The sequence below is a fragment of the Trachymyrmex septentrionalis genome, unplaced genomic scaffold, assembly GCF_001594115.1.
Source record: "Trachymyrmex septentrionalis isolate Tsep2-gDNA-1 unplaced genomic scaffold, Tsep1.0 scaffold62, whole genome shotgun sequence".
Taxonomy (NCBI): Eukaryota; Metazoa; Arthropoda; class Insecta; order Hymenoptera; family Formicidae; genus Trachymyrmex; species Trachymyrmex septentrionalis.
The window spans coordinates 1,894,060-1,906,313 of record NW_017305800.1 but is presented as its reverse complement, the minus strand read 5'-3'; the positions used below and the strand labels follow the sequence as shown (position 1 = coordinate 1,906,313).

The 12,254-nt window shown below is 40.4% G+C and overlaps 1 protein-coding gene across 4 annotated transcripts in view; it reads left to right on the top strand.

Annotated features, from left to right (window-relative positions):
• LOC108752759 (tetraspanin-5) overlaps positions 1–11,514 on the top strand; it is a 109,912-nt gene extending 98,398 nt beyond the window's left edge. For 2 of the 4 annotated variants that reach the window (XM_018493825.1, XM_018493822.1), the window contains exons 6-9: positions 2,485–2,613; positions 2,724–2,774; positions 9,424–9,540; positions 10,949–11,514. In XM_018493825.1, coding sequence (XP_018349327.1) covers positions 2,485–2,613; positions 2,724–2,774; positions 9,424–9,540; positions 10,949–11,017 — 366 coding nt within the window. In that variant the 3' untranslated portion in view covers positions 11,018–11,514. Of the gene's footprint in view, positions 1–2,484; positions 2,614–2,723; positions 2,775–4,406; positions 4,518–9,423; positions 9,541–10,948 lie in introns of all 4 variants that reach the window. The other 2 variants (XM_018493826.1, XM_018493824.1) reach the window with 2 other exon arrangements.
• The last annotated feature ends 740 nt before the right edge of the window (positions 11,515–12,254 follow it).

The following is a 12,254-nucleotide window of genomic DNA, read 5'->3' as shown; positions in this document are numbered from 1 at the left end:
TATTTCGTAGGATTTTGACAAAATCGTTTAACCAAATTGTATCAAAGATCTCTAGGAGGCATTGCAAATTCTGTAGGATAAATTTTCCGACCGTTGTGATATATATATATATATATATCTACAATATTATAGTCCACTTCGGATTCAATGGTATTTTAGAGGAATAAGGTGATTCCATCTTATCTAAAGATATGACTGTCGATTTCGGCACGGTATCATCGAACTCGTTAATCGATGGTCGGTCGACCAATTGTGGTTTACGAGATTTCAATAGAAACGCCCGGTATGCCGGCGCGCAATTCCGGCAATCCTATCAGCCCTAGGGAAACCGAGGCACTACCGAGTTGCCATATACCGCATTGTCTGATCCGTCGGGATTCACTCGGTACCATTTATAGGCGGTTAATGAAATGCTTAGTACTTCGACTTCGTGCGGTGGCGCGGAGCGTATTTACCGTCGCCATCCCACTTATCAATTGGCTTAACTTGGCCGGTTTGGTCCGATACGATCGATATACAGGATGTACCAAGAGAGATGCGTACGTCGGCAAACGAGAAGAAATTCTATCCTCAAAAGAATCTCGAGTCGATTTTTCCATAATAAATATTTCATTCTATAATACCACTCTGCACACATACTATTCTTCAATATTGACCACAAAATCTAAATTAACTTTCTCGTTATTATCCAGAGATCGTATAATAACGATAACAAACTGAAATATGTAGTACGAAGATTCTGTTACATTCGTCTGAATTTCGAATTGTATTTCATCGTTATATCTATATTCTAGGTCTATCAGTTTAAACGTACGGCGAAATTCTCGCCCAAAGAGAAATCGATGCTGGCGAATCGCGCTGAGCTTGTTGTTGATCTCTCTTGATACAACCTGTACAGCCGTCGAGCGAATAATAATTAAATCCAGCTACAATCGGAAACTCGTATCTCGTATCTCAATACTCAACTCGCATTCGCATCTCGTATGAATATTCCGCGCGCCAGCGTTTCGTATTATGAATATTTGATTGAAACAAATTGAAACGTTACCGCACGAATAATTTAAATAAAATAAAATGAGTACGCTGAAAACAAATCAGTTAAATTACGTAGTTGCCTGGAATCCGGGCTTGATATTATCTTTCGATGCTCTACACCGAGCTTTCCCTCTCTCCGTTTATCGACTTTGCGTAATAACCACTTGTTCTTATATCGTGATAAAGAGAATCGTCTAATTAATCGAATTCATAGGGAGCACGTGCGAAACGACAAATGAGACACTCTCACATGCAACTCCGTTATTAATAATTGAATTCGTGATATTCTCCCTATCGATTTTCTATTTTTAACCCTATGCAAGAATCTAATACACTTCGCGCCGGGTAATTCATTTTTACGCCGTTTAATTAAACGTGAAATATCCCCCCATCTCGCGGCGACTGTCGTACTGAGAAATACGAATATTCCCATGGTTAATTAATTATACGATAGAATCGCGAGATGTGTACGTGTGTGTTCGCTCGCTGGCTGATTAATCAAGCACATATAGCATAATATTAACTAGCGATGTAACGTATGTTACACATATTATTGGCAAGAGATTTTCCCAAACGAATTGACATTTGCAAGATCGATGGATTAATTATTGCAGACAATCGAATGCAAACGCTATTACTCAGTTATATATGGAATTAATGTCACGTTTAAAGGAAAATTTATCATTCTTTATTAAAAAATTCAGCTCTTTGCTGATTCTTACATTTAATGGTCGGATTAGCGTGAAAAAATTACCGAACCAATCAATGGGGACACATACGGGTAGTCGAGAAAGAAGAATAAAAGTTTCGGGCTCGTATAGAAGACAGATATTGGGGTTTAATGAAGGTCGGGGACTTCGATCGCGACCAAGCCTCCTTGCCAACCGAATCCAACTCACGTCATTCCACGGGCCTTTTTCCTTGCCTTAATACCCGGCTCCTTACAGCGAGATCTTTTTTTCTCTTACGTTTATTATCCCGGTGTCTCCGGACCGGACGATCCTTTCTTCCTTTCTTATCGAACGATCCTTTAAATCGCGTATTTAATATTGCCCCGGCTGAATATCCAGCGCCGTCGGAATTATTTATGACGGCGTTTGAAATTCATACTCGCTCGTGATATTCATCGGAAATTCGACCGCGATTGATCATATCGCTGCCAATGATGCAAAATATTCCGAACCTTAGAGAATATTTTGAACGCGATTTCCTGACTTCGCGGTCTCGCACGGATAATGTTCTCGTCTGCGAACGAAAATTGCGGCGAGTTTCCTCCTGCCCAACTATCACACAGAAAACGACGAAATCCTGTAGATGTGTGGATCGTAAAATCCGTATATAGGAAGATCCATAAGAGACTAAAAGTATAACGGTTTTGTTAATGTGTGTATAATGCATAAATGCATTATATCGTAATATTATAAAAATTTGTCGTTTTATTTTTTGCAGTTGCAATGTTGCGGCATCGAGGGCCCGAAGGATTGGGACCGCAACAATTATTTTAATTGTTCGTCGAGCGATATAGGCTCGAGGGAAGCGTGCGGCGTGCCTTTTAGCTGTTGCAAGCGAAAACCTAATGTAATTCTCTCCATACTGATTATAGTATTTGCTACCGCATTGCAGAATCATTTTCCATCCGGATACTAATTCTATCGTTGAAAGTAAAACCGTCTTCGTATTTGTTTCAGGAAATCATTAAAAATAAACAATGCGGTTACGATGTAAGAAAGCCCAGTTACGTAAGTATAGCATCTTTATTCTATCGCTATTCTATCAAATAAAAACATTTCTTAATTAAAATACTTATTTTTGTCGTATGGCAAATAGCGTTTATCGTAAAAAGCCCGATTTGAAAAGTTAATGATCCATGAATTAAGTACGATGCGAAAACAGCAGTTTTCCTTACGCAAACATTATTATTTTCGATCAAATATATTTTCGTCCCTTCTTACTTTACGTTCCCCGTTCTTTGTGCCGGTCTTTAAGTTCATCCTATCTCGAAGTCCTTTTATCATAATTATATCTGATAAATTCCTCTACTCTTCAAGAACTATTGTTAACTTATATACTCTATACACCCACATATTACGAGTAACACCGTGGCGTCCCGACCGTTTCTAGTTTCGCCTTGTTTCCGATTCGAAACTTGCGTCATTTTGTACGACCGCGTTACGAAAGTACGGCAAACCAAGTGGAACGTGCCTCAGAGGGCACCGAATAATTTGTCTTTGGAATCGCGCTCTATCGCGCGAGGCCAGATTCGAGATAGCGAAGTAGTTCCGGGGTAGTTTTGCGCGGGTCGCGCGCGCGCGCACGATTACACAATGTCTACAAACGCGGGCAAAAACGATCCGGGTCAAGAAACTGTGGAACTTAATTAGAGAGAAAATGGTCGAGTCCAGAGGACGGGGGAGAGAAAAGGGAAGATAGGTTGAGGGCGGAGGGATAAGAACTTCTGTGGAGGCTTTATTTTAAGAGTAGGTATATCATTCCCGATGTAATGGCACGAAGCCCGCCCCTTCGCTAATTACGCTTTCATCGAGAGAAGCCCTCGCCTCGTCGCTTAATTCTATTTTTTTGCCGGAGAACCATCAAATGCGCCGCGATGCGTTACGGGCTGATAAAACGTGAGTAAATAAATAATGATAAAGCGCTTTTTCCGAGCCAGTGTATTAAATGTCACCGATATTATCTATGTATATCACGGCCATCTCACTGTACGGTACGCGGTATGTGTCGCGTGTAAATTAATAACGATTAAATTCGAAACGATTATCATACTCGATCGGTTTTAGTTTGCAAATCAAAATAAAAACTCCAAACGCAGCTCGAATCACCGCGTATGGATCCCGTAAAAATCTGCTACACGAGAAAGAGAATCGACGTTCCGTGTGTATACCACCGCGAATATGCCCAGTCTCTCAATCGTTACACCCCACATACGCTTCACGCTACGACGAGCATCACGAACACCTTATTATATTTCTCTTACTTTCCTCCTGTGGTTTAAAGTCATGCCGTTAAGTTATGCCCGCGCGTCAGTCGATAAACCCTCTTTAAGTTTTTCTCTCCCCTGGGGAGTAGTGTGCTTTGTGGATTCTCATGGCATAAAAATATATTTATACGTTCGTTATGGATCGCTTTTAAGTTAAGAACGCCACCGTCGTTTCCTCATTCACCCCCAAAGGGCACGCTCTTGTTGTCGTCAAGGGAGGGAGCAAAGCGTAGTATCGATGTTTATCTCTCGCGTAATCGGTGAACCGCAGCCACAACCAGTGGCGTAATTTCTCTCTCGAGTCTCTGAGCTCGAGCAAGTATCCTTGTGTGTCGCTTTTTAAATTATTTCTATTTATCCCTCCGGGCCAACGCAGACGGGAGAGAGGAGTATATTCGAGCGGGGTTGCCTAAGAGCGGGTGAGGAGTGGCTAGAATTGAACCTCGTACCCGTCGCTGGTACCGTGGTCAGCACCATGGTTCTGCAGGTACTTTTATCCTGAACACTCTCGTCCGTTAAGCTGGGAAGTCTCAACTTTCTTCATTCATCGGTCGACTTATTAATAATACATCGATCATTTTTTTCCCGCAAAATATTCTATCTTAAAATAACTCGAAAATCAAAAGATATATGATACGCTTTTACGTAAACAAGTTTATAAAAAAATAAAAAAATAAAAAAAAATCGAACTAGAATATTATTATCGAAAGAGAATCTGAAAATGGTATAGACAGGACGTTTAGAGATACTACGGTATAAAATACGGTGTAATACATTTTTCCAGATTTCAGTCCTATCATATTTTTCCAGATACAGTTGTCTACGTAAACAGCAATCCTCGAGCGATATTTCTATTTCCGCGAGTGTTCCTATTTTATTCGGGCGGAATTGCGCGGCGACGAAGAATCTCACGAGAAATACGAGGCAACGCGGATTTTCAGAGGAACCGCCGCGCGTATGAATTTCGCGACGGGAGAAACACCATACCGATATAACGTTCGCGAGCACGGAGATTGATATCGCGACCGCCGCCGTCACGGGAGGGAAAGGAAAGTAACGCGGACTATCGTTCGTTGCACTCGGCGTGACATCCGCGCGAGCGTGTATTTCCGTCCGTCTAATACGTAACGCGCGCTATTACACCTCAATGGCGTTTTGCCTTACTTACCTTTCTAAAGGCGTGTACCTACGTGTGTGATGAATATTCTAGACGCGCCGATCGATCCATTTTTACACCGGCACACGGTGCAAAGACCGGAAAAAGTAAACTTGGGCAAGAACCGGGCGGGCAGACGGAGCGATCGACCGAGCGCGATGCAAAGCGGTTTACCGTTAAAGCTTTAATTCCATTAAGCGCGATGCTTTCCGCGCGATATGTCTTGACGCGACTGGCATTACGCGCAAGAAAGTTGTTATTTCCCAGCTTCTCGGTTACTTCAGTAAAGATGATTCGCTGTTTTGCAAACGTGCCCGCATGTATGTTGGATGTGTAGACGTAACATAATTCAGCACAAGTCTCGAAAAATCACCGCCGAATGCCCTTTTTTAATCGAAGAGTTCGGAAATTATTTCTCGTGAGAAATTTGATTTCGAGTCCGTTTATATTACGATAAGACTAAATGCAATGAAAAAAGGACATTCGGTGATTCGTGTTTATGTCTCGGTAATGTTCCACGACAATCTGTATTTCATATATTATATACTCGTATATATCGTTTCAATTTCTGCTTGATACGTTTTGTTCGATAGCGTACGTTCGTTGCATAATCAAATTTAAAAATACCATTGTTATATATTCGCTCAAGCATATCTCTCCGTTATATGGGTCAGATAGCAAGTAAGTATCAGGAATGACGTGTACATCGTGTTTCCGATGCATTTTGTATCAATATGCGGCAGCTGAGGGAGAATCGATACGGTAAGTACTACGTATATCCCGCTTCTAAACAAAAACGTCACGCGTATGGTACAAAACTCGCGGTACGGTATAGCCATTGAAGCGTATCTGTCCGAAGGAATTTTGTGTTCCGCATGGCAACATACGGTTCGTATTACAGTATTCAGTTGCGCGTGCACAATGTGCACCAAGCGTCTTCACTGAGATATGTGTACTTGTGCAGATTTGATTTTGCAAAAACCGAGTATGCCGAGTAGCCAATTCAAATATCTGCCAAACTTGTGGTCAACATTTATGATAATGATTCTTCATAGGTAAACTTTCAAGAGATAATATTTGCGTATAAGAGTACCAATATAGGCGTAAAATATAATATAGAAATTTCATCTACTTTAGTTTTCATATTCTTTTACGCGAGTGTCACGATTGGCTGTTGAAATTTTATCTAACTATTGTTAATTCTCCAAAAAATGTCACATGATTTCAAATGATAGCCGTCTCGTTTTTTCATCTTTTTTTTCTCTTTCGGAAACGCTACTTTCTGTGTATTGTTAAGCACATTATATACCTTAATGAAGATAGGAGCGTAAGTCATAAGCGCGTGCACCGTACAACTGTTCTATTAAAATGTTTATACGAAGCTGGCACGCAATGCAATAATATAAGTTTTTCCTGTCTCATAATCAGTATGGTAAATTACCAACCCACTGCATAATCTTGACGGATAGAATTATATTACTTTACTCCGATGCGCGCAACAAACATCCGAAGAACCAGTTTACGCATCATAAACATGAGCGTTTCTTTCTCTTTCTCTCTCTCCCTTCCCCCCCCCTCCTCTCTCTCTCTCTCTCTCTCTCTCTCTCTCTCTCACACACAGAACGACTGTATTAATTCCATGCTAATTATTCAAATTTCAATTTCGCGACCGACGAGTTTTATTGTTATTTCGACGATGTTCGCATCCAATTACATCGTAACAAGATTGCATATTGACATATCGGCTGGTAAACTGGCATACATTAATGTTACATTAATTGACACGTTTAATCGAAAATTATCGAGAAATTCATAATTAAATTTGCTATTAAAATACGATTAACTTAACCGTTGGTTTGTCAATATGTAGCTGCGAAATTACCGATTCAATGGGGTAGTAAATCGATTTGGAAAAAAAAATGTCTTATTGCGCGATCAGAAAAATGCATGTAAAATTGCATTTGCAATCGCATGTAAATTTGCATCTGGCAATTTTTCACGTATCAGAATATCTCAGATATTTACGTTGATTCTTTATATACCGATTGGGAAAGATTATCTCGTAAGGCCATATCGGGCCATAAAGTAACATCGCCCGAGCAATTATACGGTAGAATTACATACGAGGGCCGGCCGACCGGGACCGGCCGAGGCACAGAATCATATTACGTTAAAATCACGGGATTATACCTACTATACGCTAGAGCCCGGGATTATGCTACGCTATAATCGCGCGCGCTTATCTGTACGCTAGCGCGCGCGCGCGATTGTACCGCGGCAGAATTGCGATGTTATCTATGCTAATACAGCAGATTATAGTACGCTAAAATAGGGAGGCTGCCATCGCCGTGCTGCCGTTCCGCGCGGCGCCCCGAAAAACGCCCGGGAAAGGATCTCGTCGCGAAGTGAGAAATGCTGGCAAGTAGCTGAACGAACAGTGGAGATGAATAGAGAGAAACGAGTGGCACGTTGGCTCGAAAGCCTTTTTCCACCGTCAAATTAATCTTCTCTCGCCCGGCGCTGAAAAATTTTCGCCACTCGTAGCTTACACCCTGTCAGAGCCTCAATTAACTGCGCTTAACCAAAGTCACGTTGGGTACACATCCAGACCCTCGGTCGTCTATTTTCCGCCTTCGGTCTTTCCCAATCTCAACGCTGTCATCGCGCGCATCGTCGGGCCGGCTTTGACATGCGCGACGTTAAAGAGCCAGAATAAATTAGCAGTTTCCGCGCCCACGGATCTTTCGATAGGGAGCGTGGCGAAAACTCTTAAGTAATTAGGGCATCTAACGCCCCGCTAATGAGAGAGTCGCACAATATCGCTCGTGTATATCGAAGAGGAGACGGAGGAGGGGGGCGATATTGAGGAAAAGTTGGGTAGCGAAGAGGGATAGAAAGTGTAAATGAAGTAGCAGCTTGAAAGCCTCGCGTACTTACTTCTCGGCTCCTTGAGGGTAAACGCGAGAGGCACGGCGTAACAGAATGGGCTTGTTACTCTTAGGCTCTTTCTCTCCGCCCACCCCCGTAAATGCCCCCTACATGCTTTCCCTTTCCGCCTGCCGCTCACCGATGTATATATATATATACATATATATATATGTATATATATATATATATATATATATATATGTGTGTGTACTATGTTTTCTCGAGTACGTGCCTTCCAGTCCCTCCAGTTGAAATCTTCCTCCGTTTTCTTCTTCCTCTTTCTTCTTTGAATCCACTTTACCTGGCTCGATTTACACCCCTCAGGCGTAGTCCCCGTACCCCGTCTGTTCTTAATAAATTAGGTTGCTACCTTTATATGAGTGGAAATTGAAGTTACCGGCAGGAGACTCGCTAGAAAATTTAAACGGCGAAATTCATTGTTCGGGCCGCGACCGAGAGTCGGGATATCGCTCTTTTAAGAACGTCATTCTCGTATATAACGTACGTTACCGTTCTTTCGCTCATCCTGGACGAGCTTCCCTCCGAGTGATATAGCTCTCGTGGTGGAATCGTGAAAAACTCTGAGAGGAAACGCGTCGACCGGACCGAGTACCTTATTGAGTTTTCACTTAACGGAACGAAGAACGAGGTCGAGCTGGCGGGATGTAAAAGCGAGGACGGTCTGACCTTTTCAGTGTTCTCGCGGGTTCTCGCCGTTTCCGCGACCGAGAGTTATCATCGGTGATTTTATTCTCGCTCTCGTTCGTAAACGCGTTTTTTTGCTCCATTTATGGTTATATGCGAGCGCATTGTAACTTCTTTTGAAACGTTGATACGTCAACGTTATAATTCGTTCGCGATAAGTAAATCTCTTCTTGCGAGGATAAAATAAGATTGCTGTAATATAGTTTAAAATATATATATCCCTTCGTGCAGCCGCATTAAAGTATCGCATTTATTATTGTACAATAATTGATTAACTATCCAGTTGAACCCGGCATTGATTATTATTGCCGCAATTCGCGTAAAAAATGGCGAAACGCGCGTCGCGACGAACGTTTAAATCGATTACGACACGCGCGCATTAAAATAGCAACCGATTGACGCGATCGACGGTACACCGGAGTTACATAAACAACGGTGCAGTTATCCTTTCACTTTCTCTACGGAAAACCTTCACGGAACTAACTAATGGCCATCGCCATCGAGAAATTGTCCTGGACTAACAACTATAATACTAGCGTAACATCGGGGAAGGGGGGACAGCTGACGGTAGGCGAAGTAGCAGTTTCCTTTTCTTTTTTTACAGAACTTTGAGGTCGCCAAAGTGATTTACGAAAAAGGTTGCATACAGGCCGGCGAGGAGTGGATGGAACGAAATCTCCTCGCGATTGCCAGCGGTGCAGTTGGCACAGCATTCACTCAGGTATACTCTAGTAAAATTGCATTACCATAAGTACAAGCTCCGATCTTTGGCACGCATCGATATAAACTTTCAACGAGTACGTGGAAGTACTACTTTGACTTGACTCCCGAGTGATTAACACTTTGAATCTCTGTACGTTCAACACTCAACGTGTTCAATACTTAATCAATAACTAACGATAAATTAAATAATGAAGCGTCAATCGCGGGGCATCAAGATAGAAAATCTTGGTCGTAAGACATTATTTTGAAACGTCTGGACGTTTTGCGAGTCTAGTTGAGAGTCTTTTAAAATTCAGTTCGTAATGGAAAACTCAAACTCTTGCTACAACTCTCGCTTAATTTTCAATTTGCGATTCAGATGCATTCTATGTCGCTCAAGATTGCCGTCATTGATTCAAAGTGTTAAAACGAGATTTTAGCACGTTTCTCGCGATGTATTCATCGATGCGGACCGCTGCGTTATGGAGCCGCCGTTGTATGCCCTAAAGGAAATAAGGTGAGACTTTACCCGTGCTTGCAACGTTGACTAGCTATTTCATTCGCAGTATTACACGCGGAAAGACGTAAAGTAGACGCGAGATATATAATAACGCGTAGCTAGACAGCGCAAGTGCGTTTATCAGCGTAATATAGAGCCTCTCTTGAATTTCATTAAAGGATTTTAAATTCGTGCTTACTTTGCGTAACGAATTTTCTCGTTACATATGTTGTTACAAGTGTACAAGTAGATGCCAAAGCATGTTGATATTGCTCGTTACAGTTAGAACTTATCGAATGCATCTTAATGTTATGTTACGATTCAATTCTTCAGATTAATTGTGTTTACTACTTATGCGTATTTTATATTTAATTGTTTCAAAGTTAGAGATGTATATAAATGTAGCGCATATATTGACAATAAGCACAAATGTTACTAAGTAGTAGTGGAAATTTAATTTCAATAATTTTTCTCCAACTGAAAAATTTATCGATAAATTTCTTCGATAAATTTCATGTGTTGTATCAATATTTTATATTTAAATTTCTGCAGTTATAAATAATACTATAATATTAGCATTTTCGCAAAATCTAAATCATGGTATTTTCATTTATACATACAATTATTTTAAACATAAAAACACATATAGGCTCATAAATACAATACAATAATAAATGATTAAAGCGGACATTTAAATTATTCCTGCTAAACTAAATGAATACTTTGTAAAATATTCTTGGAAATCGGCTACTTGATAGCAGCAAGAGGAATATTATTTATATTTTTGGAAGATCATATTAGATGTCGATTAAAATGAACGTTTCATGAAATGTTCATGAATATTTTGTGAAAATGCTGAAAAAGCGTTTCTAATTATCATGGCTATTTTGTGGCAAAGCAATGAACGGAGTGTCCTTGTTGTTTTCAGATTCTGGGGATCTGCTTCGCGCAGAATCTGCGCGCGGATATATTCGCGCAAAAGGCGAAGTGGCATTGACAATCGCGTGCCCCCACGGCAGTCTAGCATCTTATCTTTATAGATGCTAACCGGTTACGTTGATCGAATTACAAAGTCTCGACGCAAACTCAGAGTTCTGGCGAGTGGATGTTTTCCCGGACGAAGAGAAGACGGATACTTCGAAGGATTTTCACGATCGAGGCAACAGCGCTGACCGGATGCCGAATGCGATTCTTCAACGATAATCAGATCTGCTCGACGGCGCTGTGTTTCACACCGCTCGAATCCTTCGACTTGTAAATAACCGAGAAACGGTCGCGTGCGATGACCCCGTCTTGCTCCTTCCATACCGTCCAATCGATTAATTCGTCTGATTTGTCGTATAATGAGAGAAATTGATTATTTTCGAAGTTTATTTTTGTTCATTCTTTGCAATGATTAATGTCGCTGATTAACATCGTTCTTGAATAGATTTCTTATCGCAAATATAGACGGAATAATCTTCAAAAGTAATGATTTTTTTTTAAATATCTATATGCACACATATCATTTATTTACGGCATTGTAATTTGATTATTTACATATAATTTTAAAATATATTATATATTATCTACAGCAGGGGGGGGAAGCTGTCCAATTTGAGCTCCGGAGTGAAAATGCAAAGCCGTCGACGCAAAAAAATTCAAGGATAAGATTTCGGAGACTGTAAAGTGTTAATACACATCTGAGTGAGCTTATCATTACTTTACAATCTCTGAAATCTTACTCACATTGAATTTTTTTGCGTCGATGGCTTTGCGTTTTGACTCCGGAATTCAAATTGAATCTTGATCTACATTGAATTATTTCTATGCAAAAGATTATACAGAGATATAAATTTGTACATGCTAGTCATGAGAATCAAATTTATATAGAAAGATATTTATATATTGAAATCCATTGAGATTGAATATATTACTAACTTAACTTTAGGCCGGTATTCATGATTCGTTCTTATCTCAAAATTGTCTTAAGTAATGTGATTATCTCAGGCTCTGCATTTGGTTTACGATGTCTAGAAGCTGTGCTTAAGACGGTTTTAAATATAAGAATTATTATGTGAATACCGGCCTAAATTTAAGTTAGTATTATAATATATTTAATTTCAAGGAGTAAATTTTTGGCAAATTATCATTATCCAACATTAGAATAGAAAATTTATCTCGCAATATATTTAATTAATTAAGATCAATTTCTCTCACTATCTAACATCGACGAGAAGACGCTGGTTATCGCG